The sequence below is a fragment of the Balaenoptera acutorostrata genome, chromosome 5 (assembly GCF_949987535.1).
Source record: "Balaenoptera acutorostrata chromosome 5, mBalAcu1.1, whole genome shotgun sequence".
In the NCBI taxonomy this organism is placed as follows: domain Eukaryota; kingdom Metazoa; phylum Chordata; class Mammalia; order Artiodactyla; family Balaenopteridae; genus Balaenoptera; species Balaenoptera acutorostrata.
The window spans coordinates 50138264-50152096 of NC_080068.1; the positions used below are offsets into that span (position 1 = coordinate 50138264).

Below are 13833 nucleotides of genomic sequence, written 5' to 3' on the forward strand. Positions count from 1 at the left end.
ATCATCAAAGAATCACAATACAAAGCGCCATGAATCCAGGTGGATTTCAAATAGTATCTTGGGGAGGAGCTCATAATGCAAGTATGTTTAACAGGCTCTTGCAAGCTTGTACAAATTACATGTTAATATTTTTCAAAGATCATATTCTCATTATCAATATCATAAAGACAAGTATATCATATTTATTTAGAACAATTAAAGCTGATATAGAATTTTATCACTGTAAGTTAATTTTTTTAAAATTTTGAGTACCATTTTTTAAGACCTATTTCAGGTAAAAACCCAAATTACAGTGCTTGGAATCTGTCAAGACTGTCTTGACAAGTAGGAGATATCCTTGCCTTCTCTCTCCCTCAGCCCTAAAATCCAGCCTATTAGTAAATCTGGTAGATTTTAACTCTGTCTCCTTCTCTGGACTGTTGCAAAAGGCTCCTTGCTGGGGTCTCTGCATTTTCTCTTAAGGCCCTAACTGCTAATCCCTAATCCATTCCCAAAATGTAAATCTTGTCTTATCAAAGGCAGCTACCCTTCATCCTGGATTAAGCCTCTTCAATAGCTTCTTTTTAAATACTGAGATATAACTCACACACCCTAATATTTACCATTTCAAAGTATACAATTCAGTTGCTTTCATATATTTACAAAGTTGTGCAACCATCACCACTAATTCTGGAACATCTTCGTCACCCCAAAAAAAGAGGCCCCATAACCATTAACAGTCACTGTTCATCTCCGCACCCCCACCATTCTCTCTGCTCTTAAAAACCACTAATCTACTTTGTGTCTCTGTGGATTTGCCAATTCTGGGCATTTTATCTGAATGGAACCATATAATATATGATCTTTTATGTCTGACTTCTTTCACTTAGCATAATGTTTTCAAGTTTCCTACATGCTGCAGCATGTATCAGTAGTTTCTTCCTTTTTTATGGCTGAATAATATTCCATTGTATGGAGAGACCATATTTTGTTTATCCATCATCAGTTGGTTGATGGATATTTGAGTTGTTGCCACTCTTTGGCTATAATGAATAATGCTGCTATGGACATTCAGGTACAAGATTTTTGAGTTCAATAGCTTCTTGTTACTCCTCCAGTAAAGATCTAAGTCTAAACTCAGTTTTCAGGGCTCTTCACGGCCTGTTCCTTGCCTATCTCTCCAGATTCTTCTGTAACTACACCCTCCCTCACTCTCTGAGCTCCAACCATAGTGGTCCCCTCTCAGTCCCATGAATTTATCATGCTCCCATCCAGCCACAGGGCCTTTGTACATGGTATTCTAACTGACTGCAATGCCAACTCCATTCTCTCATCCCCATTATGTCTCAACATACATGCCACTTCCTCAGGGAGGTATTCACACAGTCTGTCCCCAGAACCCACATTTTATTCATAGTACCCTGTACCTTTTATTCATAGCACCTATATATTAATTCATCCATCCATCCATTCAACAAATATTTATTAGGCACCAACTACGTGCCAGGCACCATTCTAGGCATTTGGATTCAGCTGTAAATAAAGTTAAGACCCTGTCCTCACAGAGCTTACAATTGAGTAGGGAGAGACAGATAGGAAAGAGCTAAACAAATATGTACCAGGTGATTATAAGTGGTATAAAGAAAAATAAAACAGGGCAGGAGGGTTGGAGAGTGATGACAGGGGGCTCTTATTTATACAGAAAAGTTATCTCAAAGTGATCTTTTTTTTTAAATTTTATTTATTTATTTATTTATGGCTGTGTTGGGTCCTCATTTCTGTGCGAGGGCTTTCTGCAGTTGTGGCGAGTGGGGGCCACTCTTCATCGCAGTGCGCGGGCCTCTCACCATTGCGGCCTCTCTTGTTGCGGAGCACAGGCTCCAGACGCGCAGGCTCAGCAATTGTGGCTCACGGGCCCAGCTGCTCCGCGGCATGTGGGATCTTCCGGGACCAGAGCTCGAACCCGTGCCCCCTGCACTGGCAGGCGGATTCTCAACCACTGCGCCACCAGGGAAGCCCCTCAAAGTGATCTTTGAGCAGAGACCCAAAAGAAGAAAGGGAGTAAACCATGTAGATGTCAAACAATGCAGACACCAGGCAGAAAAGAAAAGCATGTGCAAAGGCCCTGAGGTTGGTGCTAGGCATGTATGAGGCACACAAATCGGTCACTGCGACTGGAGAGGAGTACTTAAAGGATATGATAGTAGAGGATGAGGCCTGAAGAGACAATGGGAACCTGATCATAAGGAACTTGAGAGGCAACTGTAAGGACTATGGAGTTTACTCTGAATAAGTAAACAACTGGAGAATTTTGAGCACAGGACTGATACTGTATGACTTAAGTTTTTTACAGAATCACTTTATCTATTGTGCAACAAATAGACTGGGGCAGAGGGTGGGGGCTGGGTGAAGGCCATGAGACCAGTTAGTAAACTATTCCAATAATCCAGGCAAGAGATGATGGTATCTTGGATAGACTGACAGTAGTAGAACAGGTGAGATTCTAGGTATATTTCAAAGGTAAAGGCGTTAGGATTTTTCGTCAGATTGCAACCACTGTTTCAAAAGCCACTGGAAGAATGGAGTTACTATTTACTGATCTGGAGAAGACAGAAGCGGGTGTAGGTTTGGGGAAGAAATCAAGAGTTCAGTTAGGACTTGTTGAGTCTGAGATGCCAATTATACACTCAAAGGCAAATGTTAAACATCCATACATAGATGGACTGAATGAGGTGACTTAGATCGCGTAAACATGCAGAAAAGAAGACGTCAGAGACTGACGCACTTCGAGGTTAAAAAGAAGGTGAGGAAGGACCAGCAAAAGAAGACTGGGGAGAGGGCATGACGCAGGAGGAGAGCCAAGAAAGAGGACGTACCAGAGACAAAATGAAAAAGTGTTTCAAGAAAGATGATATCAATTGTGTCAGCTGCTACTGTTACATCAAGTGGTGATCACTGAGAACTGATTAGGTAACATAGAGGCCAATGGTGACCTTGACCCAAGGGAGATCCAGTGGAGTTCTGATTGCTGTGCGTTCAAGAAAGAATGAAAGAGGAAGTGAGTATGGACACCTCTTTCAAGGAGTTCTGGTCTAAAGGAAAGAAGAGACTATATAGTTAAAGAAAGTTGTTTTAAAGATGGGAGAGGCTGCTAATGGCTCCCAAAGAGATCAGGTGCTAATCTTTGCAACCTCTAAAGGTTACTTATGTGGAAAAGAGTCTTTACAGATATGATTAAAATAAGGAGTTTGCGATGGGGAGATTATCCAGGTGGGCCCTAAACGCCATCACAGTGCCTTATAGGAGAGAGGCAGAGGAAGATTTGATGCACACAGAGGAGAAGGTGATGTGAAGACAGGGCAGGGAGAGATTTGAAGATGCTGCCCTTTGAGGAATGGAGTGATATGGCCACAAGCCAAGGAAGGCTGGAAGCCTACAGAAGCTGAAAGAGGCAAGGGATAGATTATTCCCTAGAGCCTCTGGAAGAACATGTACCTGCAGATACTTTGATTTCAGCACAGTAATACTGATTTCTGACTTCAGGCCTTCAGAACTGCAAGATAATAAATTTCTATTGTTTTCAGCCACCAAGTTTGTGTTACTTTGTGTAGCAGCCATAGGAAACTGAGAATACACTGACAAAAAGACCCTCGCCATTATATAATTATACATTCATTTTGTGATGTGACAATTTATTAACACATTAATTTTGTTCATTTTCTCTATACTTTACCTTCTCCGCTCTTAAGTAGATAACCCATTAGCTTGAAATGTCTTGCCCTGGAGATTTTTGCAGGGTTGACTAAGAAAACTGCCTAAGTGAAAGACAGATCTTATATTGTGTAGAAACCCAAGCTCACTGAAATAATTATGTAGGTGTTGAGATGGGATGGGGAAAGTGGGGTGGATGCACAGAGCGTGACAGAAACAGCAAGGGTTGAGAAAAGAAAGAGTCCCCAAAACCAGAAGGAAATGAAATATCAATCTAATTGCCTCTGCAATTGCTAGAGGCCTATCCCACTTTCTTATACTACAAAAAATGACCATGACTGAATGTTTGCTATTCAGTGGGATGAGGGCTGGGTGTCAGATATAAATAGAAATAAAAGAAAAGTAATATTTCATAAACATATGGCTTTGTGAACAAAGACTCGATGCCCTTGATATTTAATGCTTTCTTCCACACCAGTCTGCAATCACCACGAGGATGGGGTCCTAACTTGTTTACCATTGCGTCCTCAGAACCTAGCACTGACCATGACCCATAGTAGGTGCTTGATAAGTACTGTTGATCTTTTTGCATAAATAGAATGAGCTAGTGGTCCCTGAGGGTCAAGAATTCAAAGATGCTCACAGGACCACACTGACCCACACTGTTGGAGTCTCCAAGGTGACCCCCTACTTACAACACTCCTCCCTCTTCCCCACCCACATTCTAAGCACTGAAAAATAACACAAAGAGCAAAGACAAAAGCCAAAATGTCCCCTTTATCGCTGGCAGCAGCCATGTTGGAGCACTTGGGTTCAGGTCCAAGAGGACTTGCTAACTGAAATCCAGAAATGGGCAGACTGTCCCATCCGGGCAGCAGCAGCATGCACCAGGGTGGGGCTCCCCTCAAGAAGGAAGGAAGAGAGGAGAACTCGTGCCTCCATGGGCCGTCTTGCTTTCCAGTAGAAGGGCAGAGCTGAGAGGAGTTTGCCCAGTTGCTCTCCCCAAACTGACCAGGGGTACACTAAGGGGCCAGAACAGTGGGGCTCCTGTCACCTCGTGTCCCACCCTAACCAACATGTATAATTAATCAGTGGATTCTCTCTCACTCCACTTCCATGTAGCTAACTCGTGAGACTAGCAAAGCTCTCCGTGGCCCCTTCCAAACACCCTGGCCGTGGTCCTGGGTCCTATGTAAGTGGCCTGGGTTCTGTGGCTGGGCTGCCCTCTAGTTCACCCATACGCTTCACTGCCTGCCAGTGATCTCATTAATTTCAACAGTCAAATGCATATCCCAAATCTGTTTGTGTCAAGTATACTTATCATGGCATTTACATTTTAAATTAAATAATATGTGAATGGGGAAAACAAAAGTGTGATATGAAAGAGAGCAGTTTCTTTGAAAATTAAGCTTAGTGCTTTGGAAAGGTTCAATGAAGGTGGCATTCCTGGTGTAGTTTATGCAAAAAAGATGACCGGGAAACTCCAAGCAGCAGACCCATACTCCAAAAAAGGCTTTATATTAAAAGACTAGCAAGTGAATGTACAGTTATGTTTTAGGGTAAAGTAAAATGTGTCAAGTACTAAAGTATCACCTTCTACACTTCCCTATGCTAGCCTCTTGGTTGGTTGGTTTGTTTGGTTGGTTATTCAACCAACTACTGGTCTCAGTCCTGTTGAATAAAAGGGCTTCTGCCACAGATAATGCAGAAAGCCACTGTGGGCTAATCAAAGTCAATCAGGTTTTCTGCAGTTTTCTTCTTCTCCGACAGCTGTCCTAGAGTCACGCAGATACACCCGTACTCACTCCATAGCTGGCTAATTCACACCCATTTATGAAGTAAACACTATTCAAAGCGGGACCCGAGGCTCCCTTCCCTCATCCTCAGGAACTTAGTTACTTTTACTTCTCTTAATTATTCTAAAGATTCTTAATTATTCCTAAAATATTCTAAAGATGAGAAGCTTTCAGAAGGTAACTACAGATCGTCACTGACTTATGATGGTTCGACTTAACGATTTTTCTACTTCATGATGGAGTAGAAGCAAGCAACGTTCATTTACTAGAAAATGCACTTTGAATTTTGAATTTGGATCTTTTCCTGGGCTGGTGATATGCAGTGATGATACTGTCTCGTGATGCTGGGCTGCGAACCACGGCTCCCCGTCAGCCACGTGATCACAAGGGCCAACGGCCGATACACTTACAACCATCCTGTACCCACACAAACATCCTGTTTCTCACCTTCAGTGCTGTATTCAATAAATGACATGAGATATTCGACACTTTATTATACAATAAGCTTTGTGTTAGATAATCTTGCCCAACTGTAGACTAATGGAAGTGTTCTGAGCACATATAAGGTAGGCTAGGCTACGCTATGATGTTTGGTAGGTTAAGTGTACTAAATGCATCTTTGACTTACGGTATTTTCCATGTACCATGGCTTATGGAGACATAACCCCACCATAAGTCAAGGAAGATCTGTACTAGAATGTTTCATCACGGGACAGGAATGAGCGAGAGGTTAAGAACGATACTTACCGCCCCAGGTAGACTTGGGTAGAACGTTTTCTTAAAAGTTTTGTGGGTTCCTTCATTCTTTTCCGGGTGCCCTGACAATAACCCCATGTGTCCTCCAGCTTCCTGTCAGGATCCAGCACTTCCAGCACCTTTAATAAGAGTTACAAACAGAAAACAACTTTGGAGGAAAGAAAGATGAGCTGAAAAGGGTGCCCCTTGATTCAAAAACAGAATAGACCTAGTCGTCCATTTCCTTTTCCTTTCCAGTTGGTCAATTCTGTTCATCAATTCCAGTGCAAATACAGCACTGGGTGCTGCAGGTAAACGTCCATCACCTAGACATTAGCTATGTGGCCTTTTTACTGAAGTTCCATCTCCTCTAGATGGAACAGTGCCTCTGGGCCCACCTGGACCTCACTGCCCCACAGAAAAAAGTGTCTCTAGAGGATTTCTGTTTATTTGACTGCCCACCATCCATTCTTCCTCCTATGAGTAACAGTATCTAGACTTTTCTTTGGAGAATCATGTCTCCCTCCACTCTCAGTCCTTGTGACCTGAATTGGCCTGACCACTCCTCACTCTGCAGGCTGACCAGGTTAATCAGGCCCACAGTGACTGGCTTAGGAATGGGTACAAGACCCAAGTGAGACCCAGGGAAATTTGGTCATGGAATCTTGCTGGAACCGTGCAAAAAGAGGTGTTGTTTTTCTGGGTAAAATTTACATCTAGAGCTGCTGGTGGCCATCATAGCACCACAAGAAGAGATCCTGCTTCAGAAGGAAGCCAACACATCTGTTTGAGGAGGTCAGACATGGGAATAAGAGCCACAGTCCCATGTGCCCTCTAAGGATGTGTGCAAACAATCTCTTTGTCACGGACTCAGAAGCTCTGGCCTGCAGGAGGCAGTGAAGGAAAGCCCAGGGGGCAAATCATTGATTAGAAATTCCAATTGTCCTTTCTACAGACTTCCCTGACACTAATCACTTACTCATTCATTCATTCATTATCCATAAATATTTATTGAGTGTCTACCATATGCCAGGTATTGGTGGTACACAGTGAAAGACACAGATAAAATCCCTGCCCTTGAAAAGCCCTGCCCTTGTACAGCTTTTATTCCAGTGAGGAGCCCAGGGCTGACAACTGCTAGGATGGAAATAGATCATGGTAAGGGACAGAGGATGAGGGGGAGGGGAGTGCTATTTTATGTAGGCCTCTCCAGTGAAGAGATAATTGAGGAAAGAGCGAAGCAAGTGAAGGAGTGAGCCTGGCAGACAAAGGAACAGAGACCTAAATTGGACATGCTTGTTCACATTTGCTGAGCAGCCAGGAGGCCAGAGTGGCTGCAGCCGAGTGAGGAGGGCAGAGGAGTAGGCGGTGAGGTTGGAGAGGGAGCAGGGCAGGAATGGGATGGAGCACAGAACACGCAGGGCCTTCCAGACCATGGCAAGGACTTCACTCCGAATGAGAAGCTTTGAGCAGAGGAGTTCACCTTCTCAACAACTGTCATGCTTGCTGACATAGGTAACAGACTGCAGGGGGTAGGGGGGTAGGGGGGTCGGGGGGGTAGCAGGCACTGTTAGTTCCCTGTCCAATATCCATCCTGCCCCCTTTCCTTAAATCTAATAGAATTCTGTCCTGGATTTTGTTCAGTGCTGCAATACCCACCCAAGAAATTCAATTTTCTAGACTCCCTAGCAGCTAAGAGTGGTCTGATGAATGAGATGTTTACTGGGAAAGCTACTATTTGCCTAATTAAAAGAGTCAGCTGGCACGCAACTTTTAAACTTTGCCCCTTCCCCTTCTTGTCTGAAAGACAGACCCGATGCCTGGAGGTGTGGAAGCCATTTTGAGCTATAAGGACAAGAAGACGTAAGCTAAGGACATTAGACCTGCAAGTTAAAAGAAGCCTGGGACCTGTGCTCTGCAACAAGAGGCCGCGATAGTGAGAGGCCCGCGCACCGTGATGAAGAGTGGCCCCCACTTGCCGCAACTAGAGAAAGCCCTCACACAGAAACGAAGACCTAACACAGCCATAAATAAATAAATAAAATTAAAAAAAAAATAAAAATGGATACCATTAAAAAAAAAAAAAAAAAAAAAGAAGCCTGGGACAGCGGTGACATATTGCAGCTGCTGCCCAGCCCTAGTCTTGGCAATCTGGTGAATTTTCCCATGCCATTTCAGGTGCTCAGGTGCCTTGCTAGCCATCAGTTAATAATTCTCATGGACACCTCCCCAGACCAGGCTAACGTGACAGAAGCAAGACTGAACAATTCCTCCACTATATTCTCCCCCTAAAAAGTCACAAGCAGAGTAGACTGGTAGAGCTTCAGGGGTAAAGAAGCCAAACACTTCTGGTTTGCTGGGCCTTTATAAGTCGGATGGCCTCGTAGGAAGCACACGGAGCAGCGGGTACGTTGCCGCCATTTGCGTTTCTTAGAAGGCGGCTCCAAGCCCCAGGAGAACGCTCCCCCTGGGGAGACATTCATCACCCTCACGCCCTGGAGGGAACTCCCCAGGCCTCTAAGGAGCGATATTCTCCAGGTGGTCACCTCTGCAGGCATGTCTTCCTCCAGGTCCGCGTAGAGAGCCGAGGGGTGCGGGGTCGGCTGGGCCTCCACGTCCGCCCGGAAGTCGTTCCGTGCCTGCCGGGCCGGCGAGAGCGTGGAACACGGGGCTGCTTCCCGAGGCAGCATGTTCTTCTGTCTCCTGCTCGGGGCAGGTCGGGGAGCTCTGTGATAAATCTGGGGGAGAAAGCCCTCCTCGGGGCCCTGAGTGATCCCACCTCCGCGCGGCGGGCGGCCTTTCCGGAAGTCATCCAGTCGCGTTCTCACAAATCTCCACTGCCGGCTGTTCAGTGACGTGGGACCTGGCGACCTGCGCCTGTGCTTTGTGAAGCACTTGGACGGCAGATCTTCTCTGGACCTGCAAGACAACATGCCGGTGTTATGGACCACAAGGACCACAAGGGTGGGAGAAGGAGGCTGTGAGCAGGCTGGTCTCCACCTGTTTTAGGAGGAGAGGTGGGGGAAGGGAGGGTCACGTGGAGAAGTCTGAGTTAATCGTAGTCCTGGTTCACGGCACATTATCGCTGGTCTGTGCAAGGCCCCGCTCCTGTTTTCTTTATTCTACGTTATTCCCATACCCCACCATCATTACCCTCCCCTGCACAAGCAAAACCACTCTGACAGATTTGGAATGTACCCGTTGTTTGCAGACATCCTCATGAGACCTGGGTATCCTTCATGTACATAAATGGTACTATTCTGTCACTTGCTTACCAAGCAGGATACCATGAAGGCTCATCCGTGTCACTATGTGTAAATATCATCCATCCATTATTACATTTGGTGGTGCTGTCACCACCGTCCAGCTATCCAGTCTCTTTGTGAAGAATGCTCACAAGTTGTGACCCCTCCTGGGACTCTTTCTTATCCCTTAAAGGGACACAGTGCAGTGGGAAGAACTTGGACACAGTGACAACTCTCCCCTAACTAGCTGCATGACCTTCGCCCTTCATTTAACCTTTGTGGACCTCGATTTCTCCTCTAAACTCAGGGGGCTAAGGGTTGCAAACTGGTTGCTCATGGACTGTATCAGGCCCACAAACCTGTCATTTGATCCCATTTGTGTTTTAATAAGAATCATAATAGTTCACATGTATTGAGAACTTTCTATATAACACCTGTTGTTCTAAGTGCTTTACATGAATTAACTTATTTTAATCTCATAACAATCCTATGAAGTAGGTACTAATATTATTCCCATTTACAGACAAGGAAATTGAGGCACAAAGAAGTTGAAAAACAAACACTTGTCAAAGTTCCCACAGCTAATAAGGGGAAGAGCTTAAATTTTAATACAGGTAGTGTGCCTCTGGAGAAAGGTGTTTAACCACTATGCCAGAGCTTCTGACATATAAAAAAGTTCACACAAATAAGCTGGAACAAAAATCAGGAGCTCTGGGGACACTGGGTCCACCTATCCATGGAGCCATTATTGGTATAAGGGCTGCCATCTTTAGACAAGTCCTATGCTCTCTTATTCACAGTCTCTACCACTCCCTACTGCCTTATATGCAGACTGCTTCATTCTGTTTCTTTACCCATCAGACCCCTGTTTGCACTGAGTAGTCAGGGCATGAAGCTAAGATGGAAGAGACAGATGGACAAATAGGAAGGAAAATGGGACCTGGATAATCTAATATATCCAGCCATTGCCAAAGTCAGGACTTGGAACCTGAGCAGCTTAATGGCAGGTCTCTCATTATCCTAATACATCACACTGCCCTAGTCAGATATTTCTATATTATTGGTGTCTTTCCTTGAAGCCTCTTCCACCTTCAGGCCCTTCTCATCTATAATTACTCGTTACAGCAAATCTACTCCTTGTTGAACTCATCCTTATGGGCACAAAACATTTTTAAGAGGTTCCAACTTGATCTCTATTCTTTTCTTATGAGTCCTAGAAACTTCTCGCTTGCTGTGCGTGCATGTATGTGTTGTAAGGGCTTAACCCATCTCTACTGCGAAGATCTAAATGAAAGGATATAAAAACATGAGTTTACAAAAAGTTGCCCTTTGCAATTAATAAATCACTCTTAAATAGCTAAGTGGTGGGAATGTCAAAATTCCATCTAATCTTGAGATTTGATGACCCACTCAGTATGACCTGTTAGCAAGTTACCCTCCACAGTATTAAATATCTTTACCAAAGTGTATTTTCCACACATTTACAACAAATTCAAACACCCAAGCACTTCAGAAAATCAAATCTGATAACCAATATTTTTACTTAAGGACAGTCATACAACTCAAAATGGGGAAAGTGTGGCAGCTAGCTCAAACCTCATAGATTGTTACAGCTGGCAGAAACTTTGAAAGAAATCTAGTCCACCTTCCTCACTTTTCAATGAGGAAACTGAGTTCCAAAGAGGTGAATAAGGCAACCAATCTGGCTGGAGGGCTTCCCATGACCCCACTTTACCTCTCATAGCTGATAAGCTTACCTCTCTGCATTCTGTTAAGTTCATGAAAAATTTTGCTTGACCCAGAAAATAAAACATTTTTTCTAAACATTTACTATTTTCACAGTCACTATATGATACTTGGATATTTCCACTTTTAAGAATTGCAAAAGTGTCAGGCATTTATACTAAAGAAATGAAAACTTATGTTCACACAAAAACCTGTACGCAAATGTTCATAGCAGCTTTATATGTAATAGCTAAAAACTAGAAACGACCTGAATGTCTTTCAGCACATGAATGGATAAGCCATGGTACATCCATGCCGCGAAGTACAACTCAGCAGTAAAAATGAACTAACTGTTGATGCACACAATCTCTTGGATGGATCTCAAGGGCTTTCGCTGAATGAAAAAGAGCCAATCTCAAAAGTTTTATACCTTTAATAAAGGTATTATTCTATTTATCTAACATCCTCAAAAGAACAAAATTATAGAAATGGAGGTCAAATTAGTGGTTGCCAAGGGTTGTGGCAGGAAAATGAATGATAATAAAGGGATAGCATGAAGTGGTTCTCTTGCGGTGAGGAAACAGTTTTGTGTCTTGATGTATACATATGACAACATTTTACTGAACCACACACACACACACACACACACACACACACACACACACACAAGTACAAGTGAAAACTGGTGAAATTCAAGTAAAGTCTACCGTCTAATTCATATACTGCACCAGTGCTGATTTCCTGCTTTGGTAATGTACTATCATTATGCACGATGGTACTACTGGAAGCATCTGGAGGAAGGGTATATGGGGCCTCTGCACTGTATCTGCAACTTGTTGTGAGTCTATAATTATTTCGAAGCAAACAGTTTGAAAATGGGGTTGGGGAGAGATTCTCAAAGAGTTCATAATTGCTAACATGTATACAGTGCATGTATGTGGCAGTAACTGCTTCACAGGTGCTATGTCAGTAAATCCTCACAACAATCTTATAAAGCTGATTCCTTTTATTGTCCCCATTTTACAGGTAGGAAAACTGAGTCCAGAAACAGCAACTAAGTTGCCTAAGGTCACCAGTCAAACAAGAGGAAAACTGGCCTTCAACTCCAGCCTTTCTGATTCTAGACTTTGTAATCTTAACCACCACATTGTGCTGCCTACAAGAGAGCCGAATTCCATTCTCATAAGCAGCTCGAGGAATCAGCAAAGGCAGAAAGCCTCAGCTTCCTGTCCTGCGGCAGTGACACTGAGGTAGGAGACAGATGGGTCCCTGGGCTGGACAGCTGGTGTCTGTCACGTCGAGTAAAATTGAAGCTTTGTTCTCCCCCAGACACTCCAAGGACAACGCCAGTGGCAGAAGCTGAGCTCTGCTGAAGTAAAGAGATAAGATGACCACTCCTGAAGTCAGGAAAACTTCCCTTTCTGCACATGCGCAGGAAGGCTCCTTGGCGGTCAAAAAGGGAGGGGGCGCTACCCCATAGTAAGTGTGGACATGCACCCACAGGCCTCTGCAGTGGGATCCATCTTAGCAAAAAGTTGCACACACATGTTGGGGAGCATCCTAGGACCAGTCAGGTGTGAACAAAGAAGCAAGATAATTGGCCAGATGTAAACAAAGACCTGGAAGGACTGTCCTATAGAAGGGATTTAAATCACCTCTTCACTGCTTTTCTCATTCAGGAGGCCAGCACTCCTCTCTGGTTGTGTACTTCCGCCTAGTTTCTGACTTACTGCCTCCTCCTCATTAAGAGAGGACGCCCATACCCTTTCTCTCTGGGTGTGTATTTCTGCCTAGCTCCTGACTTAAATAAACTGTTTCAGTGTGTGCTCTCCCATACATTGTGCTGTGTCTCTAATAATAAACGCTGTACCTGTTTTTTACAGTTTTTGCCTCCTTGAAACATTCTTGCTTTCAATGGGGGTAAGAGCCAGGGGAACTTTGCTTCTAGCCTCTAGCCCCTGGTGGCTAGGATTCCTGGTTTTCATCCAGGCTACCCAGGTTCAATTCCTGGGCAGGGAACTAAGACCTCTCTTCAGGACAGCTGACCGCTGTCTCTCCGAGATCAACACATTCAAAACGGCAGCAGACCACCCCAGTACCCGAGGTACTCTCCAAACACGGGCTCAGCTTGGCCACAGTTACCAGCTGGGTGGCCAAGGCTCCAGGTGCTGTCTAACCCCGAGAAGGGCGGGTCGCAGGCTAAACCAGTCTCCGCAGAGGACTCTATGGCCATCAGTTTCCCATCTGGAATGGGTATATTCATCTACATCCTCTGGGGGACAGTGAGGATTAAAAAAAAAAAAAAAAAAAAAGGTGTCCTTGGCATTGAGGAACGTCGCGCGCTGGTTACGGTCTATTTTTGCGGGGGACCATGAGGAGTAAAGGGAGTTGGGTCCTCCGCGGCCCCCGGCCATCCCCCGCCCCCAGCCGCAGCAAGCAGGGCGTGCAAGCTCCCCCCACGCTCCACCCGCAGGATGCGCCCTCGCGCGTGCGCGCGCTTACCAGGGCCTGCAGTCCATGCCCAGCGACACGCTGGCCCGCGCCGCCGGTGCGAACAGCCGCTTGCGGTCAGCCGTGGTTCCCCCGCTGCCCACCCGGCTTCCGGTGGTGTGTTTCCCCCGCCTCTCGGGTCGCTAGGAGAC

At 44.9% G+C, this 13833-nt stretch overlaps 1 protein-coding gene across 1 annotated transcript in view; it reads right to left on the bottom strand.

Annotated features, from left to right (window-relative positions):
• The window catches only part of FAM47E (family with sequence similarity 47 member E), a 31500-nt gene extending 17729 nt beyond the window's left edge, over nt 1–13771 (bottom strand). Inside the window, exons 1-3 of the mRNA XM_007165568.3 lie at nt 13694–13771; nt 8768–9140; nt 6234–6361 (exon numbers count right to left, since the gene is read on the bottom strand). Of these exons, the coding sequence (XP_007165630.2) occupies nt 6234–6361; nt 8768–9140; nt 13694–13710 (518 nt within the window). The 5' untranslated portion in view covers nt 13711–13771. The remainder of the gene's footprint in view (nt 1–6233; nt 6362–8767; nt 9141–13693) is intronic.
• Nucleotides 13772–13833: the final 62 nt, after the last annotated feature.